The following is a 25,626-nucleotide window of genomic DNA, read 5'->3' on the forward strand; positions in this document are numbered from 1 at the left end:
ATGCCAACATATGCAGGCAAGCTGAATGACCAAAAGCTCCCACTATCTCATGGCTATTCAGCTGTGAACTGGACATGGGAATAAGGGAGCAACAGGCTAAGGAAAACTTGGGAAACAAATCTTCTTCCAGTTCTGTAAAAGTTGACCTTTGGGTTTGTTGGTGCTGAGATGAAAGAGACTTGCTGGCAGTTCTCAGTATCCTAGAAACTAGGGTAGGAATTCCATCATGGTAGGAATTTGAATGGGGATCTTTCATCCTATGAGCAATGTATTATCAGTATCTGAGCAGGTTCCTGGCCATTTTGTCCCTGTGTCTTGCTTTTCCACCAACACCTGCCCACATAATACACCCAGAACCACAAAAAGGAACAATCCCTTGCTTTAAACCCTTTTCTAAGCCATATTTGGAAATGACATGGATATTCTCCTTGTAAATAGTGGGAAGAGATCTAGCCTTTAATTCTGTTGGTGTCTTGGGACAGCTGCTGAAAGGCAAGATAACTATTAACGAGTAGAATTACAGGTGCCTTTGATTGTTCCAGAGGTCTGCTTTGATTGGCCTGGGTGGTACTTCTGTCTGTTGTTCAGCTGTTCCTGTTTGAAGATAACTTTGCACTGCTGACAACAAGGACCTTCCAACAGGGTTTTAGTTGGATGAGACTGGTGTTTGCAGAAGAGTGTCAGACTTGGACACCCAAGCATGATCAGCTTTAACTCCAGTACTTCTGTTTCTCCCTAGCTTTTATTTTTTTTCCCCTGTTGTGACTTGCTGTGCTGGCCCTGCAGAGCGGGGCCATGCCTGGAGTGGCAGCTCTGGTGCTGGGAAGGCCAAAGTGCACTGCTGGGGCAGGTGCCCATAATGGGATAAGAGGTCTGCAAAGATGTGGGCTGTGGATCACACTGCAGTAGTCCATGGACCCCTCCCAGGCTAACTATTGTCCCTCTCTGCCTAGGGGAAGCAGAGAAAATTGTTTAATATTTCAGGCACTCTTTCAGACCCAGCTTGTGCAGGGCCTGGGGGACTTGGAAGTGACTAATGTATAGATTTAATGAAAAGATGGTGTTTCTGTGGTTAAGGTTTTTGGCAAACTGCATAAGAACTCTGTAGGGCAGGAATGTCAGTAGAGGATGGGGAGTTTGCAATCACTTCAGGATTCTGTATTTGCTATTGTACTGCAGTAAAAGTCCTCCCCCCACCCTGTGCAGGAGAATGAAAGCCTGGCTGTGCAGCCACCTCCCTCTCTTGCTAAGAAAAGCAAGGAGCTGACAGGCAGGAGTGTGTGCCTGAGCTGTGAGTGTGGGCTGATGACCAACATTTAGGCATTGACATCTGCATCTAGCCAAGTGTTGGAGCAGGAGGAATGCTCTGCCACAGCTGCAAACTGAAGCTGTTTCCTTGGTCTGACAAGCTCTCCCAAGTCACCCTCCTGTGGGTGCCTGAATTTGCAAAACACCAACATTGTGCCAGGGATTTAGGGGTATCCTGTGCATCATCTGGCATGACCTTGCTTCTGCCAAGGAGGGCTGAGTTATTTCAGCCAAGAGTGGATCAGTAGGGAAGTCAAGGGGCTTCTCATCTCCCTTTTGATTTAGACCATGTTCGGTATGAATTCGCCTGATCCCTGAACATCTTCCCTGTCCCTCAGCTACATCTAGCTGAGGCTTCACTTCCGTGCTTGCACTGGCAGTAGACCAGGACTGTCAAAGCACAACTCCTGGATCTTCTTTTGGCTTCTTCCTGCTGCAACTGTCCAACCAGAGTGTCTTGTCAGGAGAATCTTTCAAAGCTACTAGGAATAGAAGGAAACCCTGGAAGGTGAGAGTATTGGAGGCAAAGAACAGTTTCGAAAGTGTTGTCTGTACTTCCAGTTCTTTGGAGGAAACTAAGCTTCACATAAGCAACCTTATTTTCATGGATGGTGAGTGGGCACTGAGATGAGTGGGAGGTGTGGGCTTTGAGGACAAAATGTGCATTGCTGGGGAAAAAATCTGCAGTTTAGTAAACTGGATACACTCCTGAGTAGCCAGTGGTTTGGGGCACCCTTTTAGCTGTGCAAGACGTACATTCAGTACATACCCAGCCTATTACTAGTGTCAATTCCAGACTGCATGTGGGCACATCCACTCTACTGCTACAAACTCCTGTTCCTCCCCTTACAGCTGCAGTATATTCTGTCTCTGGCTGGATGGAATGCTGCCTTCTCTCTCTCACCTTTTGTCCTCCAGGTTGCTATTGTCATTATATTGTAAATCTAGGCAGGGGGTAGTTCAAAGACCTTCCTTGCTGTGTCCATTGTCAAGCCCCAGTAGGGAGGAAAATTCCAGCAGAAAAATTGGAAGTATAAGGGCTGGTTCAGGAATTCCAGGAGCTCATTGGACACTACATGGCAGGGACTTCTAGTGGGGAAGAATGTCCTAAGAGCAAGTGGATTGCTGTTAGCACCAAGTGGGGCTGCTGGCTGCACTAGGACATTACTTTGGGAGCTCAACCCCAGCTCTGCTCCTCCTTGCCTTTGGCTCAAGTCCTCTGCAAAAACTGCTCCCTGCTCTGCCTCACAACACGAGTTATGCAGCCTCTCCCAGCTTGTACTTCCTCTCACAATCTGCCTCTTAATGCAGCCAGATGGTCTGAGCTCGCCCACACTCCACGCAGGCACCTTCAGCTCCCTGTGCTTGGAGAATGCGCTTGTCTGACCTGCTCCTGGTCAGGTCTACACTGAGCCTTTGGGAGATGGGCAACGTTCGGGTATTGCAGAGAATGGCTCTGGGAGGTACCTGGGAGTGACAGCTGTCTTCAGATATGCACCAATGCCTCCTTGACAGCCTGGATTTGTGAGCAGGATCCCTTTTTCTGGCCACATCCCTGTGTCCGCATGGACAAATTCCTGATGCTAAAGCTCTGGAGTATGCTGCTATGCTTGGGTACCCACCCTGTTCTATGCCACTTTGTTTGCAGCACTTAGTGGTGGTCTAGGTCCCTGGCTCTGGCCTTCTGTCCACTGCCATTCAGTTGGATTGATGCAATCTGCACCAACAGCTCAGTTGTTTCAGATTTGGATTTATTGGAAACTTTCAATGCATATATGGGTTTTTCTAATGATCTGTTGCAAGGTAACAGTAAACTGTTGTCTTTCTGGTGTTACTCAAGTACTTCCTATACTGCCAAATGCTTTTGGAGAGCTTTGCCTATCTGGCTGTGAGAGGAAGGGATTCCAGCTTCCTGCCTTATGTTGTTGCTAAGACATAGTGTACCTCATCAGCATTACCCTGCCTCCTGCATGCTGCAGGTTAAGGTTAAACAGTAGTATGAAACTTTCGTTTTAATCACAGTAGCTTTAGCTTCTGTAAAAGCTACAATCTGCCTCTTTCTTGGAGTTTTGTCTTTTTTTCTTTGAAGACTGGATCAAGTGAAACAGCCCAGACAGGCTTGCACAATACAACCTGAAATATTAAAAAACTTGTTTAATTATTTATTTATTAAACATTATTTATTAAACAGCAGTATTTAAATGATAATTGAGACTCATAAACTTGGGATTACTGCTTGGTACCAAAATCAAAGCACTGTGCTTGTGAACTGGCCAGTGCTAACAAACAAGGCAACCCCTTGCAAAAGAAACCAGGTTTTACTTTCCATATACAATGCTGTGATCTGGATCATTAGCAAATGTGGTTTGCATAAACCACTCTTCCCCTTCCTCCTCCCATCTAAACTTTCCTGGCACAGTTAGCTAGAAACTGTGCTCTGGATGGCCAAGTTCACAGCAGTGGTAAGGTATCAGCTGACAGTCAAGTCGGTCTGCTCTCTGGATAAGCTGTCACCCTGCAGAGTACTGCCAATGAAAAAGCATCAGGTTACTGCTTAGGCAAAAAGAGGTGCACTTCAGTTCTGTGCTTCATTGGATGGAGGAGGATTCTTGTCATTGCTGCAGCTCTGCATGTGGAAATGGCCTCGGCCTCAAACAGACCCTTTGCTAGGCTTTAGTTATCTGGGCTTCATGGCCAACAGCCAAGACACCTCTACAGAGGCTTGAGGGGAATGACTCCATGAAGTGCAATGTGAAACTGTCAGATAAGCTTCCATCTAAACATCTACGATGTTCACAACACCAGTGGCCACAGGGGGCTCCCTTTGGCTTAAGACCTTCTGCATTTGGTAAGCCTTCCCCCTGGACTTGTTTCAGTCAACAGGAAATAGCACTGAACAGAACTGGTCTTGTCTTCTTCCCATCTCATCTGACTCTCTTCTGTCATGTTTGGAAGTTGGGGAGAATTTCAGCTACTCTCCTGCGTAGCTGGTTTCTTCTTTCCTCTCTTTCCCTTTCCTTTTTCATCAGTAAAGGGTACTGCCTCCATGCCTTCAATGCGTTCAGTTTAAGTCTCCTGAAAGAAATTAGAAACACAAGGAACAAAGTGACAATGTGCAGATGTGTACATGATATAACAGGCAATCTGAAAGAGAACTTCTGTTCAAAGGGGGAATTCACTTCTTGACGATTTGTCCTTTCTGCTGCTAGTCAGGGCTGTCATATGTTAAGCATCTATGTGCAGACCATTCATTGATATGTCAATCATGCTGGGGAAAAATAACATACTGCCCTTTTCTATTCCTCTCCACCAAGAATTTTGCTCTTCTGACAGGATTCATTAGCTGGTGTTTGCTTAGCACTCTAAAGATGAAAGAAGTTTTCTGAAGAATAAACAGGGCCTCTGAAAAAAGTTTCTTTAGGAAAAATGCAGGCTCATTTGGTCCAAACCAACCCCTTGGGAGTGCAGGCAGCTGGGCTCAAATTCTTACCTGATTTTAATCACCCCATCAAAGGTGCCCTTGCCCTGGGTTTCCATATGAGCAGTAGGGAATCACTGTCCTGTCTAAAGAGTTTGTTATGGCAAGGTCTGAACTGCCTTTTGCAAGTGGGGAAAGAGATAAAGAAGAATGCCAGGTGATTCTGCTCCTAATAGGAGGTCATATGTAGAATGAATCTAGTCTCTTCCTGGGTCTGACTTTCCCCTGGTTCCTCCAGTTTGCTGTCTTGTTAAACTGTTCACTAATCAGACTTTACTGACACTGCAAGCTAGAACAGGTTTGCTCTACCACATAAGAGGTGAATTTAATTTCCTTCTTCCTCCAAGGTGCTGCAGATCCTGTTGGGACTGGGCACAGGCATAGCCTATTCATGACTGCATGCAGCTACCATACTTCCATGGTGAGGCAGGTGAACAGACTTCTGTTTTCTGCTGAACTTCGACAGTAACTTTTTCTTCCTGCTAGTATGCATTTTATGGGACAAGGAGTGGACTGGGTATGTCCAGCTCCAGTCATGATTAGTAGAACTGACTGCTCTAGTTTTTGCTGCCAAGTCAGGCTGGTGATGGCATGAATTTAAAGACTCATTAAGTAGGATTTCTAGTTGATCAACTTTGGATTTTTGAACTAAATCATCTGCTGTGGACAAAAATGTACTATGTAATTTCTACACAATCATTTGGCTTATTATAATTGTACTTAAAGATTTTCCTAAGGCAGCTTTCAGCAGAAGCTGCATGGCCAGATCTGCTAATCAGCTTAGAAAGTTTCAGCTTCTTATCCTTACTTAGGCTTTCATTGTATTCTCTTTTTTTCAGATTTAGAAGTCCTGTGAAGGGTGCCATTACACTTTCCAGGCTGCATGGAAACTTATGCACAGACAGCATCAGCAGAAGTTTATGCCATCACAGAAGCAAAACATCAGCAGCATAGAACCTGTTTCATGTGTTCCTGGGGAGTAGCTGACCTGTAAAAATAGTCCCTAAAATAATCTATAGGGTATATTAAACTAAAGAAAAAAGAACTGCTACTAAGGGCATACACTTACTTGTTACTGTGTTCAGTAGCAATCTTCAACCTCTTCCATAAGGCCCTTTTTTCCTCCATGATATGATCAAACCATGCCCAAAAGCACTTCCTCATGAGGCAGACTGTGTGGAAGGTACTTGCTGTCTTCTCCTGAGTAGAGAGATAATCCTTGTACTGGGGAGGAGGACAAAGAAACAGGTGAGAATGGCTTTTTTCTTCTTTTCCCTCCCAACCTCTGGCCCAATAAATAAAACAGTGCTGAGACTGTGGCAGTGAAAGAGTACTGTGCACAGGAGTGGAGGAAAATCAGCAGGGAGCAGAGTGAGACAGTACATGGTAGAGGATCAGTGTGTAAGAGAAAATTCTGTGAGGAAGAGAGTGAGAAGCTGAGAGAAGGTCTCTGAAAAAGGGAGTAATGTTGCTGGAATGGGGAGGTAGCATAACTTTGCAAAGACTGTGCTACAGGTGACTGAACTGGCATTGTGTGGTTACAGGAAAGTGTGGCAATAGCCAGCTCTCTTGGTAGCATTTCTCCATGGTGGTGCAGGCCAACCTTCAGCCAGTTCCTGAAGCCCCATCTCAGTAACATATGGGAATAGAAGTCCTCAGCCCAAGACATCTTCTCCCTGAGACTCTGCTGGGTGTCCTGCAGCCAAGTCATCAGGCATTTCCTCTGCAGGCCCAAGCTGTGGTGCCTTTGTGCCACCTGAGTGAAGACAGCAGAGACAGCAGCTGGTTATCTGAACTGGTGACTACCTAAGTATAAAGCCACAGAAAACTGGGTGCAGTAGAAAATCATCTCAGCTTTTTGGGGCTGCCCAAATCCAGATTTCTGACAGCTGGAATAACTTATAGGATCTACAAAGAGGAGTCAGCATAACGAACAAGATTAGTGTCTCTACCAGGCCACTGCTGCATTACTTCTAGAGAATACACTTTTGAATGAGATGCTCAGTTTAACTGATTATGAATGGGGCAGAGCAATGACTTGTAACAGCTTAGTCCAAGCCTGTCCATAATGCTGACCAGCAGGGTGGACATACAGAACAGCTTGTACCCATCTACTTCTTCCCAGCTGGAGGCCTGTGTGCATTTGGTGAAGTACTGCGACTAGCTCCAGTTCCAGTGACTTAAATGGAAGCTTTCCAGCTTAGCCCTTGGCTCTGGCTGGATCTTCAGGATACAGCTGAGTGTTATCAGTCTCTCCCTGATAAGGGATGCCGACTCAGTCACGTGTTGAAACATTTCATTAGCAATATTCCTACATCAAGGTCTTGGAAGCTGCCACTCACTGTTCTGCACTGAGGATAGGGCCAGGATAGAACAGATTGTTGGATTATCACCTGTAGTGTCCTACCACTAGCAGTGGCCAACTCTGTACCAGCAACTTCAGAGAGAGTGAAAGCCCTGATGATAGGCTGGGGTTAACTCCTGCAGCTAAAGTTGCTTGGTGGTATCTCACTGATAAGCTTTGCTGTGGAGTAAGAGAACTGGCAGGCACATGTCATGTAACTTTTTTTTTCTTTTTTTTTTTGTTTAATACTGTTTAATCACCTATAAATGAGGATGCTATCCCTGCAGATTTTTAATGGCTTTTCGTGATGATTGTCAGATGGGCTGATTTCAAGAACTATGCAAGGCAGGATATGCAGGCAGAATTTTTGCTTTTTCCATTTCTACCTGGCCTAAAAGCCTAGTAAAGCTTCTACTAAGTGCTGCATCTACTTTTTCCCTTCTTCCTATGGTACCAGTCATTTCCTTTACCCTCAGCACCTACCACTAGGTTTGCCTTAGCTTGCTCCCTCAGCCTTTTCCATGGCACTATTCCCAGCTTTCTGAGAAGGACCTTCTCATAGTGATCTCTAGCCTTTTTCTGGAGCTCCTGTTCTTTCTCCAACCTCCTCTTCTTCTCCAGTTCTTTCTGCAATACAAAAAGCAGTGGTTTTAATTCCCTCAGGATGAAGAGGATATTAAGCAATAACAATAGATTATCATATTGGAGTTGGAGGGTCTGACCTGACAAGAAACAAGGGTCTGCATCATCTTTAGCACTGCAGACCAGACATGGCCCCATGCAGTAGAATCTGTGTCCTAAAACAAACTGTCTTCTCCTGGGAAGTAATGTTATTCCTGGACACTCCCTTGGGCTGTGCATCAGCACTGCAGTTTGGAGTAACAGACATGTCACTTGTGGCTACCACAAGTGCTGATGTAGCAGGAATCTTCTTTGATGTCTAAAACATGTCCAAAAATGATTCTGAGTTTATGCATGGACGCTACCACTTAATCTAGTCTAAACAGCAGGGGAGGGATGTGGGTATTTTGTATCTGTATAACACTACTTTTGACTGCTACTCAAGGATGAAGGTAAAATGTTCTAAAACACTCAATCCAAGTACAGCAGTAGTTGTAGGTTGAACTCCTGTAGGATTTCAAATGTGGTATTTGGGTTATTAGGACAACTCATTTCCAAGTAACAATAATGCAGTGAAGCTATTCCTAGGTTAGCCTCCAAGAGGAAAAGGTGCCCTTGATGTAACTGTCAGGCTTGTTTACTTCTGAATCATGTGTTTGTGACTGGTGTCACTACGTACATTGGAGGGGTTACAAGAATGGAAGGAATCTGAGAGTAGACTGAAGATGCTGCCACTGTGAGGGCAGAGAATGTCCAGCAGATGGGACCTCTAGTTCTGCTGAGGAGACAGACAGCAATTACTTTATAGCATGTTTGGGACACAGCCCTTCCCCTAACACTGCCAGAAAGGGGACAGATTGTGAGTCTGTATTGTGGGTGCTGTGCTGTGGAACTCTGCTCTACCAACAAAGACCTTCAGCTCAAATTACTCTGGCTGCTGACTGAGTACCAGTGGGTAATGGATCTTCTTCCCTATCCTTGCTAAAGGGGAAGAAACAGGTGAGGTATTTGGTCACCAGCTTCTGCTGCCTTCTCTCCTTCAGGCGTTTTTCCCGCTGTGCTTCCTTTTCCTCGGCTTCCTTCCTCTGTCGTGCTTCCTCTTCAGCCTTCAGCTGGGCCTTGAAATGGAGAAAGGTGAGATTTAATTTGTTTCATGTGACCTTTTCAATGAACACAGGTCTTTAAATATTCCTAGTATTCCTCTAATATTGACCAGCACCTGAAACTTCAGCAGGTTAAGTTTCACATATATCTGTGCTTAAGCGTGAACTGTGGAAGGGACAGGGAGAAGGACTGTAGTTTTTACTATTTACAGACATATCTATATCAATCTATCTATTTTTCTATGTATGTACATGTATATTTTTCTTGACCTTAAGTTATAGTATTTGTCCACTCTTCCTCTAAAAAATGTAAACCATACACCAAGTAATTTATTGAGAACTTGATTACTGAAGTCAATTCTGAATCCCTAGGCTCTGCTCTCAAGTTTCATTTCTACATGCAAAGCAGCATTACAGGTACCCAAACATTTCTTTCCCCAGACAGTGAAGATCACACTTTCTAATCCTAATGCAATTTACTAGCAAGTGTTTTTCAGTAACAGTTTAATACCCTGACTTGAAGAAGGCACTCTGTTGGATGTATATCACAGAATTTGTGTATTAACTATACAAACATGGCTAGTATCTTCCTTCTTCAGCAGAGATTTGCTAGAAAGATGCAGATTTTTACTAGACTGCATGTCCTCAAGCTGCATTGTGACCAGAGAAGAAAGGCAGGGAGGGGAACCCCACCACTGCCAGGTCCCATCAAGTGGATCTCTGTGTGCACTTTCACCCTTACCATTCTCAGCAAAGACAAGCTACAGTCATGGGGTAGGTGTGAAAAGTGTTGGGGGCAAGGGAGGCTGCTTCTTGAACTGTAACTTCAAGATGAAGTGTCTGCCTATGATACAGCAGGGCTGGTGCTGCAAAAGCAGCTGGAACTTCTTTTGATGTTTGATGGACATTTGTTTTCTCACAAGTAATAAAACTCCTGCTTTGGATAAAGGACCTTTTCAAAGTCCCTGACTCTGGGGTTAAATAAGCATTTCTTGTAACTGGAATGATGTGAAAGACACTTTATTTCATTTTCCGCTTCCCTTACCAATTTTTCCTCTGCTTTTTGTTGTTTGGCTTCTTCTATTTTCTTCTTCTGTTCTGCCCGCTGAATCGCTCTCTCCTCCATCCCTACAAAAACAAAGGACATAAGGCTTAGTGGAAATGAGCTATGGTGTAATGGCAGAAGTTTGGTGAACAAGGATACATCACTCTATGCCAGGCCTCCACTGCCCTGGCAATGCCAGCACAAAGGAATTTGCTTCCTGCTGCCCCTTGCAGCTGCAGTGTCCTGAACAAGAAACCTATGAACATTTGAGAGATGACTCAGGACCATGGGAATTACGTTCTCTCCACTTTCCTTGGCTGATAGTCACAACCATGAGGGTCAGTTATGAAAGAAGCTGTGTTCAGAGGGTTTGTCCCTCCCTGCCTTTCCTGATTGAGGGCTGAGGCTCAGGGCACATGTTTTAGCAGCAATTGCTCTGAGGTCTCCAATAAGCTCTAACTGCTTATTTAAAAGCAATTTCATGACAGCATCACTGTCATAGTGACATACAGGTACTTGGTCCCATTAGTAAGAAGCTACTGCTTAATGCTTCTTTTGGAAGATAAATTGCAATGGACTGATCTTGCTGCCCATCAGCAAAAGTGTTACACACAGAACATGCAGAGGAGTTGGGAACCTGTGCTTGATTCCTCTGCAGTTGCAAATAAAAGCACAGGCTGGAGCAATCAATAACTGGGAGGCATTGAAGTGTTTTGACCACTGTACGCTTCCTCAGATTCTTTTCTCAGTTGTCCCAGGATTCTCTGCCATGGGAAAACCACTCAGTGATAACTTCTTCATTGATGTTTTTTAAACACAAGTTAAACACAAGTACTTGAATGCTCTGAAAAATATGCTTGCTGTCTCTAAGGTGTACAGGGTTCAGACAAATCAGGGTGAATGATGGCTTGGACTAGGTAGCATTGGAGCTGAACACAGGTAGTGAAAGACAACTATTAATGCCCAAATGTCATGGCCAAAAAGGTCTGCTGATCCCAAAACTACTGAAACAACACAATGATTATATTCCAGACCACCTTTCATGCAGACTGACACTACCCTGCATTGATACAGAAGAACTTGACTTAGGGATATAACAGAGCCCTGATCCTAGTTTACTGATGAAAAGGCCATGTTGCATGTTTATTGTGTTCCAGTGTGGCCAGAGAAGGGGATATATCTTAGAAAAGGCAGGGATCTGGAGTTCCTTCCCCAGCCTGGCTATTGTTGTCTCACAAGACCTTGGCTAGGCACTTAATTCCCTCTGAAATCTCAACACCTCTGTCAAAGCTGGATGAAAATGACTAGTTTGTTACTTGGATGTATAACAAAGGGAATGAGACTGATGGCAAAAAACCCTATACAGCTTCTCCGAGTCTTGTCACAGCAGAGACAACCACTCGTATTAGGAGTAACTGCCACAACAGTGTACTAAGTATGGACATGAGGGGTTTGCAGTATCCCAGGTTTTAGAGATGCCTGACTGTGAAAGGAAAACAGCTCACCCTCTCCTCTAATAGCACTCGTCAGACTAAGAAATAAAGTGCAGAATTTTACTTGCATAATATCATCAACCAGCAAAGCTGAGGCAAAGGCAGACGTTTCCATACAAGCTGTTGAGAAAAATGGTCTGGAATGGTGTTTGCTATCTAGAACAATACCTTTCAGTATGGGATGAGGTGAGATCAGCGGCCTGGAGGGCCTCTTGCCTTGCACTGCTGCCCTCGTGTTTTCTGGCCCATGAGAATCAGGTGGGCTATGAAAGAGAAGAATAAGGAAATTCTTCAGTGAATGTGATCAAACTGCGTCTCACACCTACCACCTATGGCCTTGTAGTTTCTGTTGTCCATGGTGCTGCATTATCCCTGATACACCTTTCTTCTGTTTGAAATGGGATTCCTTTGCAGCTTGCAAAGGAATTGAGTTCCTGGACCTCCTGCATAGTCTGAAATAGAGAGAATGGACGCAATTTTTTCTTCTTGTCAGTGACAAGAAGATTGCTTGTCAGTGACACTGGTGTTGCTGTTTCCAAGTGAATCCTGCATGGATCACCTGATGATGAGCCAGTGCAGGAAGGGAAAAGAAGAGAGGACTACAGCCCAGTGTGATACTTCCTTTGAGGCTAAGTGACAACTGAAGAGGAACAGCAGATTGTACTAGCATGACTGAAATGTGCCTGTCAAATTCTGGCTCAACTTGAGTGGGAATGAGACATGATGACTAACTGACCCTGCTTTATTGAGGGCATATACCTCAAAGGGGTTATATTCTTGCATCTGGATTGTTTTTCCTCCCTGGTTTGAGAAACAGAGTTGTTAAACGTCTGGGTTACAGCCATAGCTTGTGCTGCCTCTTCTTTATCTCTGCTCATCTTCTGGTTTTCTTGCAGCTTAAGGATCAGCTCTTGCTGTTTCTGAAGCTGCTGCCTCTGCTCCTCAATCACACATTGCTGGAAGGCGTGACGATGCTCAAAACGACTACCATAAGCAGGAGATATGTCTGGACTGAGTCCCTGGAACTGCTGGAGGACTGTGGCTATGTGATTCCTGTACATAGCCTGGTCCTGGGCACTCAGGGCTGCATGTTTAATGGTAATCTCCCAGGCAAATTTGGGGTTTCTGCAGAAATGAGATGTGTGAACAACATCCCAACAAGACTGGTCTCTGGTCTGACCAGGCTCTTTCTGTATCAAGCAAGTTTCAGTTGGCTAGGGAAAAAACAAAAAACAAAATTAGAAAAATTTGGCATTGATTAAAACCCAGTACTCTTTTGCCCTTCCTGCATAGTGTTATTTTAAATGCAAATCTAGTGAAATGCCTGAGAAGTAGGGTAATCTCAGCTATGCAATCTTTATCCAGCCAGTCCAGAGGCGCCCCATTATGCACAAAATGGAGGCTGTGGAAAAGAACTCTTAAGGAGCAGAATGCCATTTCACTAGGAGGAAGAAATCCTGATTAAGCAAGAGCTTTGGCAGGAATGCATCCTGACTATTTTGTTAGGGAGCATGTCTTAGGACAGCTCATTTCTTGGGGATTAGCACACTCTCTTTTGGACCATGTTGTCCCTGTTCAGTGCTCAGATGGAGAGTAAAATTAAAAACAGTTGTTGAAGTGATCTACACAGCTGATCTACTGAACAGTCCCATTTTAGATGGAAGAGAAGTCTACAAGGTACTGCTTCCCTCTTTTCCAGCACTGATAAATGCCACCACAAAACAGGTGCACAGCAGGGAATGAGGCTGCACCTTTCTGACACATGGTCATTCTCTGAAGAGACATCAGCTATAAGGTCTGCTTTCTGATTCCTAGGCCAAACCCTAAATTCAGCCCTATTCCTTAAGCACAAATTTTACCAGTGCAGCAGAAGAAAAATAGGGGCCTACTGGGACAGTATAAGCACTGAAAGAAAACAACTTTTGCTTACACTTAAGGAAATAGAAAGCTTGACCTGTAATATGTGTGTGTGAGCTCTAATACTAACATTAGGACACTGATGTGGTACAGTTTTTTATAGACAAAAGGGAAGGTGGGACTCCAATCTGACAAATGACAATTTAAGGAAGCAACCTCTGATTCTCCTCTCTTACCTCCCAGAGATATGCATTATCCTGAAACAGCCAGTGACAACCGTTTTTTTTCCCTCCCATAGTTAAAAGTAGGAAAGCTGTATTGGCATGAAAAATATCTCTTGTCATGTAGTCAAGTTATTCTTTTTAAGTCTAAGCTAGCATCAAAGATGTAACTAATCTCTCAGTAAAAGTGATCTGGGGGTGGGATGCTCATTGCGACTCAAGGGTACGTGCAGGGTTGTTCTTTGGCAGCACTAGCAATTATTTTTAAAACTCATCCATCGTCCTTCACATTTGCCTCTGATTTTTAGACTTCTCTCCCAAATAGTTGCAGGCAGGTGTTTGGGGGTCATCCTGGGAAAGCAGCTTTCGTCTGGGACAATGTACTCTTTATTTCAGACTGCATAAAGTAAGTACAGTAATTTCACGACTATAAGGCGCACTGGATTATAAGGTGCACCTCCGGGAGTCGGCAAAATTCCAATCTTTTCCCATATATATAAGGTGCACCGGACTATAAGGTGCACCTTTTTTTTGCAGTGAAGATCCGTGTCATGCGCAACAAAGTAACAAATTACTAATGGAATCCTGCGATCGCAGAGTTTACTGGCAGGTGCTCAATTTGCAAACATTTTTCACAGATTGGTGTAGCCTTTAAACGCAGCCCCAAGCGCCTTCCCCGTGTGCGGGCACCGGCACCCCTACCCGCCTCCAGCGCTGGCTGGGGAGGCGTGGCTCGGGGCTGTTGAGGTTCAGGGCGGCTTGGGGCAGCCGCAGTTCGGGGCAGCTTGGGGCTGCTGTGGCTCACGGCGGATTGGGGCTGCTGTGGCGCAGCCGCAGCTCGCACTTCTGGGTTGGCTCAGGGTGGCTACAGCTCGCGGCTTCTGCGGCAGCCTGCTCCCTCCCTCCCCACGCTGCCCCGGCGCTCCGGGAGCCAAGTGCCGCTCCAGGAGCCGTGCGTCCCGCTGGCGCTCCGGGAGCCCTGCGCTCCCCGGGCGCTCCAGGAGCCACATGCCGCTCTGGGAGCCCTGAGCCCCCCACAGGCTTTCCCCCCGCGCCGGCGCTGCCCCGATGCTGCCGGGCTCGCCCTGCGCCGGTGCTGCGCCGATGCCGCCGGCTTTCCCCCTCACACCTGGGCTGCGCTGCCGTGCTGTCCCTGCCTGGGCTGCGCCGCTGCGCTTCCCCCCCCCAGCCCGGTCTGCTCCGCCGCCGCCAGCTTTCCCCCGCGCCAGCACTGCCCCGATGCTGCTGGGTTCGCCCCACGCCGGCCCTGCCCCGAAGCTGCTGGGCTCAACCTGTGCTGGCCCTGCCCTGGCCCGGCCCTGCTCCGATGCCGCCAGGCTCGTCCTGCACCGGTCCTGCCCCAGCCCGGCGCTGCCCCAATGCAGCCGCTGGATGGGTTCTGCTCAGCTCGAGGCTGTTGCAGGCTTGCACTTCCGGGTTGGCAAATTTCCAAACTTTGTCCATATATAAGGCGCACCAGACTATAAGGTGCACTTCCATGTTGGGACCAAAATTTTAGTCAAAAGGGTGCACCTTATAGTTGTGAAATTACTGTACGCTAATTTCCTGAGTATAAGCCACACTCTTTTGACTAAAATTTTGATTCCCAACCCGGAAGTGCGGCTTATACTCCGGAGCGTCCAATATATGAACAAAGTTCTGAAATTTCCCAACCCGGAAGTGTGAGCCGCGGGCCCAGCCGAGCTCGCGAACTGAGCACCTGCCAGTAAAACCCGTGATTGTGTGATTGTTACAAATTGGTTACTCTGTTGCACAGCAGAGGGAGTGGGCTCCCGCTGGCAGTGTGGCACAGGGGAAAGCCGGGGCTCCCGCCGGCTGCGCGGTGTGGGGGAAAGCCCAGCGGTGCGGCACGGGGGAAAGCCGGGGCTCCTGCCAGCACCGCAGGCGGAGGGGAGCTGGCAAATTGAGCACCTGCCAGTAAAACCTGCGATCACGTGATTGTTACAAATTGGTTACTTTGTTGCGCAAGCATCCTTGCTGCGAACAAAAGTGTGGCTTATAATCCGGTGCAGCTTATATATGGACAAAGAGCGAAAAGTTGCCGACACCCAGAAGTGCGGCTTATAATCAAGTGCAGCTTATAATCAGCTTATAGGAAAAACAACGTGAGAAAGATTTACCTTGTCTTGCTGTAAATCTTGATGATGATTTACTTCTTCTGTCCCAGGCTTGTTAACCTCCAGTAGCCTGTCCCCACCCTTCCCCAGTGACACAGCCTCCAGCAGCTGTTCCATCTTTCTCTTTGTCTGCTCCCTCTTTATCTGCAGCTCTCGCTTTTCTGTCTCTGCTCGGCTCCAGTGCTGCCAGGCCAGAAAGCAGCAGCGCAAGAGGCGTCGCTGGTTGTGCTCCACAGCTAGTTGGGTTTTCCTGAATGAGAAAGCAGCAGGAGTGAGGCTTCTGCCCAGGCACGAAGCCCCATCCTTTCTTGAGTCTTTCTGCTGCTAAACTCTGAAGGCCTTCTGAAGCTGTCCAGAGTTCCTCCAAGGAGGAGTGGGAGGGCAGAAAGGATGCCTGCTATTCTGAATTAAGTTTCACTAGTTCACACTTTGCAATTTCCTGTGGCATCTCTGGGATGCAGGACAGCTGCAAAAGAGGTATTGTGTTCCCTGGCCAGCTGCATATGGGGAAGTGGCAGTGTCTCACCACTGCAGCCTGCCAGATACCTGGGAAGAGAAGTATTTTCTCTGGATGATAGGGAATTCATCCAACAACCTCCTTAATGAAAGGCACTGGCCAAAATGATTTCTGCTATACTTCTACTGAAACAGCAAATATATTAATCAGGAATAAATTTGGCAACCCATATTCTCTGGAGTCCAGAGCAAGCCAGGGTGAGTTTTCTAGGAAAGATACCTAGAGACTGAGACACAGGCTTATTGGAAAGTGCTAAAGCTCTTATCTGTCCTCCTTTACATCTGTGCCACAATGCCTCTGGCAGACTGCAGGCAGTGTAGCAATTTTCTCAAAAAACTGCTGTTTTCCGCCTGCTGGCTAACTGACAAGCTCCTTTTACAGTCCCTGATCACTGCTCTGCCCAAGTACAGCTGCAGTAGGAGAAATTCCACAGTAAAGGATCACTACCTGTTTTGATCTTGGAGATGAACTTCCAATTGCTGTGTCTCCTGCTCTACTTTCTGGGCCCAAGTATAGTTTCTCCAAGCTCGCAGGGCCTTCAGTTGGCATCTCCAGTCAGCAAGGGCTCTGGCTTTTCCCATTTTAATTCTGTGTTCCAGAATGACTTTCAGCCAAGCAGAGAAATGTCGTTGCAAGCACTGCATGGGAGAGTTTCAGAAAAACAGTAAAGAAGATACAGCCTGTCACACAAATACTGATCCTCTCTGCCCTTTCCTATTCTGGCTTTCCTTTTTGAGATTCTTTTTAGAATCCTTGTTTTCGACAACTATCTTGAGGATTAAAAAAACAAACTGTTGCAGAGCATGTGCAAGTCTTCTACAAAAAGCAGAAAGGGTTCAGAAACAGACATCATATCAAGGGGCTCTATGCTTTGGAGTGAAATGCACTTTGTTCACCAAGTATAAAGGAATGAAATGGTGAGGAACATATGATGTCTAGAGACAGGGATGTCTAAGATGCTACAGGTAAGAACACATCTGTGAATAACTGCTGCTTTTTAAATTTTTTTAACTTAGACAAAAAGCAAGACACTTCCTGGAGTGAATTTATGACATGGCCTCAGCTCATCCTCATTCCAGCAGGAAGCCAAACCTTTTTCCTATTGTGTAATTAGACTTCCTGCATTTGGGAGTAATTTACATTGTACAGAGCAGCAATTTGCTATCTAATCTACCCCATAATTCCAGCCCTGTCACTGCAGACACTGTTCATTTTGATCCTCCAAGTGGGTCAACTTACAGGACTCTGCTGTTCCCCTTTTGTCATTGTGCCTTGTGTTAATTGCATTCCTCTCTTGCTGAAATCTTCAAATGTAGACTTAACAAGAAGTCAAGGCATTAGCTGTTTCTTTCTGCTTTAAGAAAGTAATCAAAATGTCACTATTGCTTAGCTCAGCCAAGCTGTGTCTTCTCACATTATGCCAGTCCTGAATTGTTCTGTGGTTTCATTCAGGCTTATCTTCACAGCTTAGACTGTGCTGGAGAGAGGTTGTGTACTGCTAAACAGCAGCCAAGCCCAAATCCAGCAGATGGGCAGACAGATTGAGCTGTGAGGAGAATCACCGTAAAATCTCTTCTGCTAAAAAAAACCCCCTAGATGTAGATATATAGACATCAATGATTATGATTGCTCTATTAATTTAAAACATCATGTGATGGATGGCATTCATACCTGCACTCAAGAAATTTATTTCCTTTGCTGAGGCTGCCTATATAAAATTATTCAGTACTAAAAGATCACTCTTTACTTGCGAGTATTTGATACACATTTAATCCAGAGCTGACCTTGGTACCACTATAATGAAGGTAAAACAAAGAGGTTCCTACTAGAAAGTTTAAAGTTTGCCTCGAAAGAGCTGTTGCAGTAACACAGAATATCATACTGCATCCAAGTGGAAGGGGATCCGTGAGGAACCTGTTACTGTGGATGTGCTGGCATGCATCAATTCTCAGAACCACAGCTCAAAATTTATCCCAGGCTGCAGTATTCCTCTTTCTTCACCCTGTTCCTGAACTAGAATGTGCAAGGCTATCTTTAAAATGCCTTCCCATGCACACAATAAGGGCTTCTTAGGCATTTTTTCTGCCACTTTCCCCTTTTATTTCCTTCCTTAAGGGAAAACAAATCTCGCTCTGCTTCCTCCTCTGTACATCTCCTTATTTCTTGATTGCAGAAGCCTTTATGGTCTCATCTGTCTTGAGGGCCATGTCTTTGCCACAGCTCTAAGAGAAATGTCCCAGTGAATACACTTGAGGCCCAGTGGGGTTGGCACCTCAGGACTTCTTGCTCCTAATATTACAAAACACTTTTGACCCTGCTTTCCTACTTTCCTGGTATCAGGAGGTCTTTGAAAAAGTAAAAAAATTCTGCATAACCAGGACTTTTCACTTCAGGTTTGCAAATGGTAGTCAAGGGCAGGTATCTCAGAATCTCAGATAAAGAAATGTGATGCTTACTCTCTGCTTACTGCTGTGAATCCTGCGCAGCAACTCCTGAGTCTTTCTTTGTTTCTCTTCTCCTTGCTCTTCTCTCTTCAGGATCAGGGGTGATGACAGAGCAGACACCTCTTGCATTGATGGCTTCTGAGTTTTTTCTTGTCTCTTCCCCTCCCTGCAAAGTGAGCAAACACACAGATCTAGTATCATGATCTAATACCTTTTCTTTTTAGCCAATTGTAAGATAGCCACCTCTACAGCTTAGAAATTTGCTGATTATTTTAACTTGTCCTCTTAAAAACACCCTCTGTAATGGATTGGGGTCCCAAGATTAAACAGTCTGGTGCATTTCCTAAACACAGAAGGCAGAAGAAAACAGTAAATGATTTCAGTAAATATTTCATTAAAGCACTGAGATTTAGGATCTCAGGGATCCCTAAAAGTGACATCTCTGCTCAAGCTCAGCAGAATTAAAAAATTATGTCCCTGCAGAATTCTCAGCCAAGAATGCTCTTTATTCTCTCATAGTAGGGAAAGTATTGCAAGTGCCTAGACTTCCAATATTTTTTTATTTTTTTCTGTGTATTGGCTTTCATGTGGTGCTAACCACAGATGCTAACAAGGCTGGATGTAGCCACAGAGTTGATGGAGAGAATGGTCAGTGGTGCAAACACACTGCTACTTTGTGATTCAGTGCACATATTGTAATGGCTGAGGGTAGGATAATACTATTCTTAGCCCACCTTCCCACTCATTAAAACTCTGCCACTGATGTCAGTAACAGAGGACTAAAAGGTTTTGGGAGAGTTCAAAGTCACTAATTATTAGGGATGACCACCAGTCTTGTATTTAACAAAAGGACCTTATAAGTAGTTTTCATCTCTCCACACCCCCCACACCCTTCCTTACATTCTCCAAACTTTTGCCATGGTGTGCTTCTTCTCAGCCATTTCCTTTCGCAGCTTCACTATTTCCCTCTGGATCTCCTCCTCCTCCTTCTTAGCCTGCAGGGCCTTCCTTCTGTCCTCCTCCTGTGCTTGGAGCCTAGCCTCAGACAGAATTGCTTTCTTCAGCGACTCTTCTTGTCTCTGAAGCTCTAAAGCCTTCTGATGCCTCATTCGGTTTTCTTTCACCTGGGCAGGAGAGAATTCACAAAAGTCAAAGCAAACACCAAAGGCTGAAGAATTTGAAGTTCACTGTACGCTGGCAGGGTGGGTCACAACCCACCTTTCACATTAAGGAGGAAACCCTATCCATAGCAGGCACTGACTGGAGAGACTGTGCTCTTGACCAGCAAAACACTCCATGTAAAAGAGTGAAATTAAATCAATATTCCTTAATGAAAGCAAACTCAGAACTGACTGCTATAGCAGCTCTTCCTGTCAGTCTTCAGAAAAAGGGGGAAAACCTGAAGTGTTTTAGTGAAAGCTGATTGTGCAAGCTACTGCTGGATGGTGGATGTGCACATGGAAATGCAGTAAAGTTTCAGATGAACTATGGAAGAGTATCTTTGGGTAGTTGCTTCCAAGTTAGAGATAATTACAGGCTCTAAGGGAATACTGGGGAGGTATCACTGAGCATTTACTCTAATCCTATAATCCTCCACCTTATTTCTTTAAACTGAGCTGCCTTGCCTGCTCACCTGCTTGTGTCTGAGCTCCATGATTATTCGTGGATCTAAAAATTTTTTTTTTTCCTTGATCTCTTCAAGTCTAAAGTGTTTCGTTATCCCACAGTTTACAGCTTCACTCTGCAAAAGATGCTGGAGGTATTTCTGGACAGAGGAGCTTTCCATTTCACATTCCAGATAGCTGCACAAGTCTGAAATGAGAAATTCAGATTATCTCAGGCTAGTCTGAAATGAATAAACCCCTCTGTCTCAGATCACAAAGCCTAATGCAATTAAAGGGATCACTTCCCCAGACTATGAATGCATTTCTGATGAACTTGGACACACTGACTGCACTCCATTTATCCCCAGAGTCTTAAACAGTCTCCCGTTGAACAAGCTACAGCAGTAACAATGTTTCATCCATTTTTTACAGTCTTGCCTCTGAGCATCTCAAACGGCTATATAAATTTGACAGGCCTCAAAAATACTTATTCCCAAAAAAAATTCTCTTTTACAAAGGGAGACATTGAATGTTTATGAGGCACATTTATGCAGCCCTACAGCAAGATGCTGTAAGATCTGGGGGACAAAAATCTTCACATTTAATCTTGTTTCTACTGAGTCCACTGTCCTGGCCTCAAAACAACTGTTACCTTTCAGTGTGACAAACCACAAGGCCTGACCTCCTTCCCCAGCACAGCCTCAGTGAGCAAACCAGGACCCGCTTTGCAGTGCTCTCACCATCAAAGTGCTCAAACTTTGAAGGGGCTGCAGAAGGCTCTTTCTGAAGGACAGAGTCAACTTCCTCTTCTCCATCGCTCAGCTCCAGTTGCAGTTGGGACTTCCAGTTACTGAGCAGCTCCTGGGCTACCATGAAGAAAGAGATTGATGTCTTCACTTGCTTAAAAAAATTATATGGCTAAGTGTAAACTAGTAATAGTCTGGGATAGTTATATCACAGCCTACGATGACTGAAACCTGATCTGCAACAGAAAATGGAATAAAGCTAATCATTCTGTTCTTCTTGATCTGTAAAAGAACAGAAAGAGAAGGTGGCAAACTTTATTCCTGTCATGTATATCAGAAATTAATTACCCTCCATTTAATTTTTACTATGATTCTGCAAGCATTTAGATAACTTGTGATTATTTTCTAGCATTTACCAAGGAGATGGAATTCACATGAAGTAGTTAATAATTTAGATAGCTTTCATACTTTTGTATGTTTTACCATTGCACTTGCAGACACTTAACATGGTTTCCACATGTGCAGCCAGGGCTGTCATATGCTAAATTCAAAAGAACCACTTTTTGGACAAACTTTTATTTCATGTGTACAGGTTAACCCTTTGCAAGTACCACAGAAACAGCTGGTGAGTCTAATTACAATTCTGTCAGGTGGCAAACTTCAGGATTAAGACCGATGCTACAGGAATGCACCCATGATGGATGTGATAGTCTTCAGTGAGCTCAAACACCTAATGAACAACTCAGTGTGAAGTCCTTCAATGGACTGTTTGCATTCCTGTTCTTCTGTGAAAAAATGAAAAAATTCCTTTTACAGAGTTCCTTCTCAAAAGCAAGGTTAGCTTATGTGTCTGCTGCCTCAACAAACCAGCTGGCCTTGCTGCATGGATGGCCAAGCTGCTCCTGAAGCAGGGCCTAGGACTGTAAACTGCAAGGCATCAGGAACAGCCCTACAAGAAGCAGAGCCATCCTCAGCCATCAGTGCCATGAGGATGGACAAAGAGCCAGGATCTCAGCAACCACTCCAGTAGAAGTCATTACACAGTGTTAGAGACACAGTCAATGGACAGGAACAAGCAGCTGCTTCAAATATCTACTCCTAACACAAAGTGAAGATGCTCCTGGTATTTCTAAGGCAATAAAGCCTTTTTCAAACTTTCTTTGAAAACTGTGGGTTTTTTGAAGAAAACATAAATCTAATGTTTGTTGTCCTTCAAATTGCTTTTATTCTCTTTCATAATCTCTACAGCCAGATCAGGAACAGGGAAATATATCTGATAATAGAAAGAAGAGCAGAAAACTTGCCACTTGGGGAAGAGTTATTTTTTGACTGGGATTTGTGGTGATCTCTTAACTTCTGTCACTTTTCTCATCTTTACAAGTGGGCTTTGTGTAATTACTACCATTAAGTATTGTAATAATGGATTCCAGAGAAAAGAATTTTAGTTGAGCTAGGAGCAATTCGGAGGAATTGGTAGCTATAAAAAAGAAAATCCTAGCAGAGAAGGGCAAACAAAAATAATAAAGAAATAATAAAGAAACATGAGGAAAGCAAAGCAAAGGAAACCTTTCCACCAAAAGAAAAGACAAGGCTTTTCACCACAGCAAAGACAGCTCCTTTGGAGCCACTGGCTATATAATGCATTAAGACATGCACTGTAAGCAGGTAAGTGTATTCCAAGTTGAACGCTTGATAATTCCAAGTGAAAAAGCTGACTTCCGGGATTGAAGTGGATGCTCTTAAGATGTGTCATCATCTTGTTCTATAATGCTGACTTTTGATTCTTAAAATAATGGTTAACTCACTTTTTAAAATTCTGTCTCCTATCAGCTCCTATGCTGCAGACATAGCACTGATGGGTGATAATTTCCCTCCTTTTTGCTTTTTAAATCTATCACAGCTTACTGTCAAACTGCAGCAAGCACTTTTGGCTGGAAATTTACAAAAGAAATATTTAGTTAGGTAATTAGTGAGAAAAATTTTCCATGGGAATCAAAACCACATATTATTAATAGATGTGAAATTTACACAGAGCAACTCCATTTCCACAACTAATCTGCTATCAGAAATATGTCAGATAATTTCACCTGGTTTCCTATAGAGCACTAACTTGGTTTTGACCATACAGTGTATCTTCAAGGGCAGTTCTTATCCTTGTCTTGACCTGGTATCTCCAGGAGACAGAGAGTTTATCCTTCTCTCACGTACCATTCTTAAATGGTATGCCATTTAAGATCTGCCTTGAATTCCAGCAACTGATCCTTCTTATGCCCTTCTCCATTAGATGAAAGACATCTTACTATAAACTGTTTCTTGTGAACTCAAGTTTTGCAAGAGCCTGTTCAGGTCTCACAAAGCTGGATCATGAACAGTTCATTTTAGGCATCTTGTGGCAAGTAGAATTTTACCTCACCTTCCTCACAGGCCTCATGATGAACTTGCAGCTGTTCTACAGTTTCCAGACTTGTCACAGTGCCCCAAGGCCTCTGTGGACACCTTGACTTTTGAAGGGAAAAAGCTTCAGAGACAGCATACTCAGAGGCTTGGTCCACTCTCTTAAATTAAAGAAAGGAAAACATTTCTAAGGATATTAATTTTTACGCTTCCTATATCCACATTTCTCCTCCAGAGAGAAAACATCAGTGGGAATGTAACACAAAACAGCATGGCTGTTATAAGGAATAGATTTCTTTTGAAATGCATTTCTACAACTGCTTGGTTACATAAACTGGACTTAGAATTCATTAGGCAATAAACATTCATTTGGCAATTAGTGCCAAACAGAGAGACTGGAGAGAATGGAAACACCCAGCCCCTGGGGGTTGGATGGAGACTTGCTGAGCTAGTGCCCAGCAACCAGGACCTATGAAATTTGATATCAGCTTTTTGTCACAGCCAGGCTGAGGGACTTCCTGTCCTGTATTAATCTCTCTGAAATGTTAATGGTCCAGATGTGTCACTGTGTTTTCAGAAGTTACACCTGTGCCCCCGATGGTCCAGATTTCTGAAATCCCTCCCTCTGTGCTGCTGCCAGAGGCCCAGAATGCTGCCTGAGAAAGCAGATACACACTCCTACCTGCCACAAGAAACAGGCTGAAGGTGGGAGCATGGGTGTGCCCAGGGAAGCAAAACAAAGGGAACCTTACCCTAGAATTCATTTTCTTTAATGTCAGGTGGTCGTAGGTGCAGGTCCTTTGGGATAAATCTCTTGTATTACTTGGTAAAAAAATGTGCAGCACTCCTCAACGGCAAGTTTTGTGTGTTGACTTTTATGCATAGCAACAAATTGGAAGAGACCTTTATAGGTCATCTAGTCCAGCCTCCCTGTCATAAACAGGGACATCTTTAATAATATCAACTTGGATGGGAGTGTTGCTCTACTTGAGGGCAGGAAGGCTCTGCAGAGGGGTCTGGACAGCTGGATTGATGGGCTGAGGCTAATTGTATGGGGTTCAATAAGGTAAAGTGACAGGTCCCGCATTTGCATCTCAACAACCCCAGGCAGTGCCACAGGAGAAGAGTGGCTGGAAAGCTTCTTGGCAGAAAAGCACCTGTGGGTGTTGGTTGACAGCAGCTGAACATGAGCCAGTGTGTGTGCCCAGGTGGCCAAGAAGGGCAATGACATCCTGGCCTGTATCAGCAAGTGTGGCCAGCAGGACCAGGGCAGTGACTGTCCCACTGTACTTGGCTGCCTTGAGTCCCGTGTCCAGTTCTGGGTCCCTAAATTCAGGAAACACATTGAGGTGTGTATTTAGAGAAGGTCAAAGCTGCTGAAGGGTCTAGAGGAGCAGCTGAGGGAAGTGGGATTGTTTAGTGTGTAGAAATGGAGGCTCAGGAGTGAACTTATCACTCTCTACAACCACTTGAAAGGAGGATGTAGCCAGGTGGGTGTCAGTCTCTCCTCCCAGGTAACAAGCGACAAGATAAGGGGGAATAGCTTCGAGTTTTGTTATGGGATATTTAGATGGGATATTAGGAAAAATCTCTTCACTGAAAGGGAGACCAGGCATTGGAACAGGCTGCCCAGGAAAGACACTGAGTCATCATCCTTGGAAGTGTTCAAACAACCTGTGGATGTGGCACTTGAGTAAATGGTTTAGTGGTGAACATGGTGGTGCCGGATTAATGGTTGGACTCGATGATCTCACAGGTCTTTCACAAACCTTAACGATTCTATGATCTTCAGCCACCTCAAATTACTCAGAGCCCCGTCTAACCTGATCCTGAATGTCACTGCGCAAGTTATTCCGCCCTGACCCATTGTTCCACGCTACCCGATCCAAACTTCGGCAGGGACTAAAGGAAAACCACAGCGTTCCAACCTCCCGTGCCTCTTCCCGAACCCGACTTTTACAATGTTGGAGCCGTTCGTTCGAGTCCAGCGCGGACTTCTCACCCGCCGGCAAACCGCTTAGCTCTGGAAAACCTCATCCCTGATCCTGACCCTGCCGTGATAAGGTGCCCGCGATCCCAAAGAGATCCCAGGGAAGCGTCCCGCTCCCGGCGCCCCCGAGCCGCTGAGGGCCAGCGGGCCGCGCTCCCCCCGCCGTGCCCCGTTACCTGCGGGAGGTGCTGCCCCGTGAGGGCCATGGCCGCGCCGGCCAACCCCGCCCGCCGCCCGTTCCTCTCGCCCATGGCAACGGAAGGCCGGTGCCTGCCCGCCGGCGCCCAGTGATGACGACCGGCGCGGGAAGGGGCGGGCCGTGT

The 25,626-nt window shown here is 45.1% G+C and overlaps 1 protein-coding gene across 4 annotated transcripts; it reads right to left on the reverse strand.

Moving 5' to 3' along the window:
- Window positions 1–3,038: 3,038 nt before the first annotated feature.
- CCDC191 (coiled-coil domain containing 191) lies at window positions 3,039–25,591 on the reverse strand. Of its 4 annotated transcripts, XM_033051459.2 has the most exons (15): window positions 25,480–25,591; window positions 23,333–23,474; window positions 20,914–21,039; window positions 20,203–20,381; window positions 19,470–19,693; window positions 18,582–18,735; window positions 16,573–16,763; window positions 15,612–15,858; window positions 12,152–12,606; window positions 11,561–11,655; window positions 9,900–9,982; window positions 8,768–8,869; window positions 7,614–7,757; window positions 5,856–6,542; window positions 3,039–4,383 (listed from the first exon to the last, which is right to left on the reverse strand). In XM_033051459.2, the coding sequence occupies exons 1-14, from the start codon at window positions 25,552–25,554 to the stop codon at window positions 5,922–5,924; spliced, it is 2,838 nt and encodes a 945-aa protein (XP_032907350.1). In that variant the 5' UTR covers window positions 25,555–25,591; the 3' UTR covers window positions 3,039–4,383; window positions 5,856–5,921. The 4 variants fall into 4 exon arrangements, with proteins under 4 accessions (XP_032907350.1, XP_032907352.1, XP_032907353.1 ...); XM_033051461.2 differs by lacking the exon at window positions 23,333–23,474 and having other exon boundaries at window positions 20,914–21,034; window positions 25,480–25,590; XM_033051462.2 differs by lacking the exon at window positions 25,480–25,591 and having other exon boundaries at window positions 20,914–21,034; window positions 23,333–23,435.
- Between the last annotated feature and the right edge of the window lie 35 nt (window positions 25,592–25,626).

Source organism: Catharus ustulatus, chromosome 2 (assembly GCF_009819885.2).
Source record: "Catharus ustulatus isolate bCatUst1 chromosome 2, bCatUst1.pri.v2, whole genome shotgun sequence".
Lineage (NCBI taxonomy): Eukaryota > Metazoa > Chordata > Aves > Passeriformes > Turdidae > Catharus > Catharus ustulatus.

Bases quoted from the DNA above. Each gene is read 5' to 3' on its own strand.
- CCDC191 (XM_033051459.2), bottom strand. From the start codon at position 25,554: ATGGGCGAGAGGAACGGGCGGCGGGCGGGGTTGGCCGGCGCGGCCATG. The intron at 21,040-23,332 runs GTGAGGTAAAAT...TCTTCATGGTAG, and splicing joins TCATGAGGCCTGTGAGGAAG to CCCAGGAGCTGCTCAGTAAC. The intron at 19,694-20,202 runs GTGAGCAGGCAA...TCTCCTGCCCAG, and splicing joins TGGAGCTCAGACACAAGCAG to GTGAAAGAAAACCGAATGAG.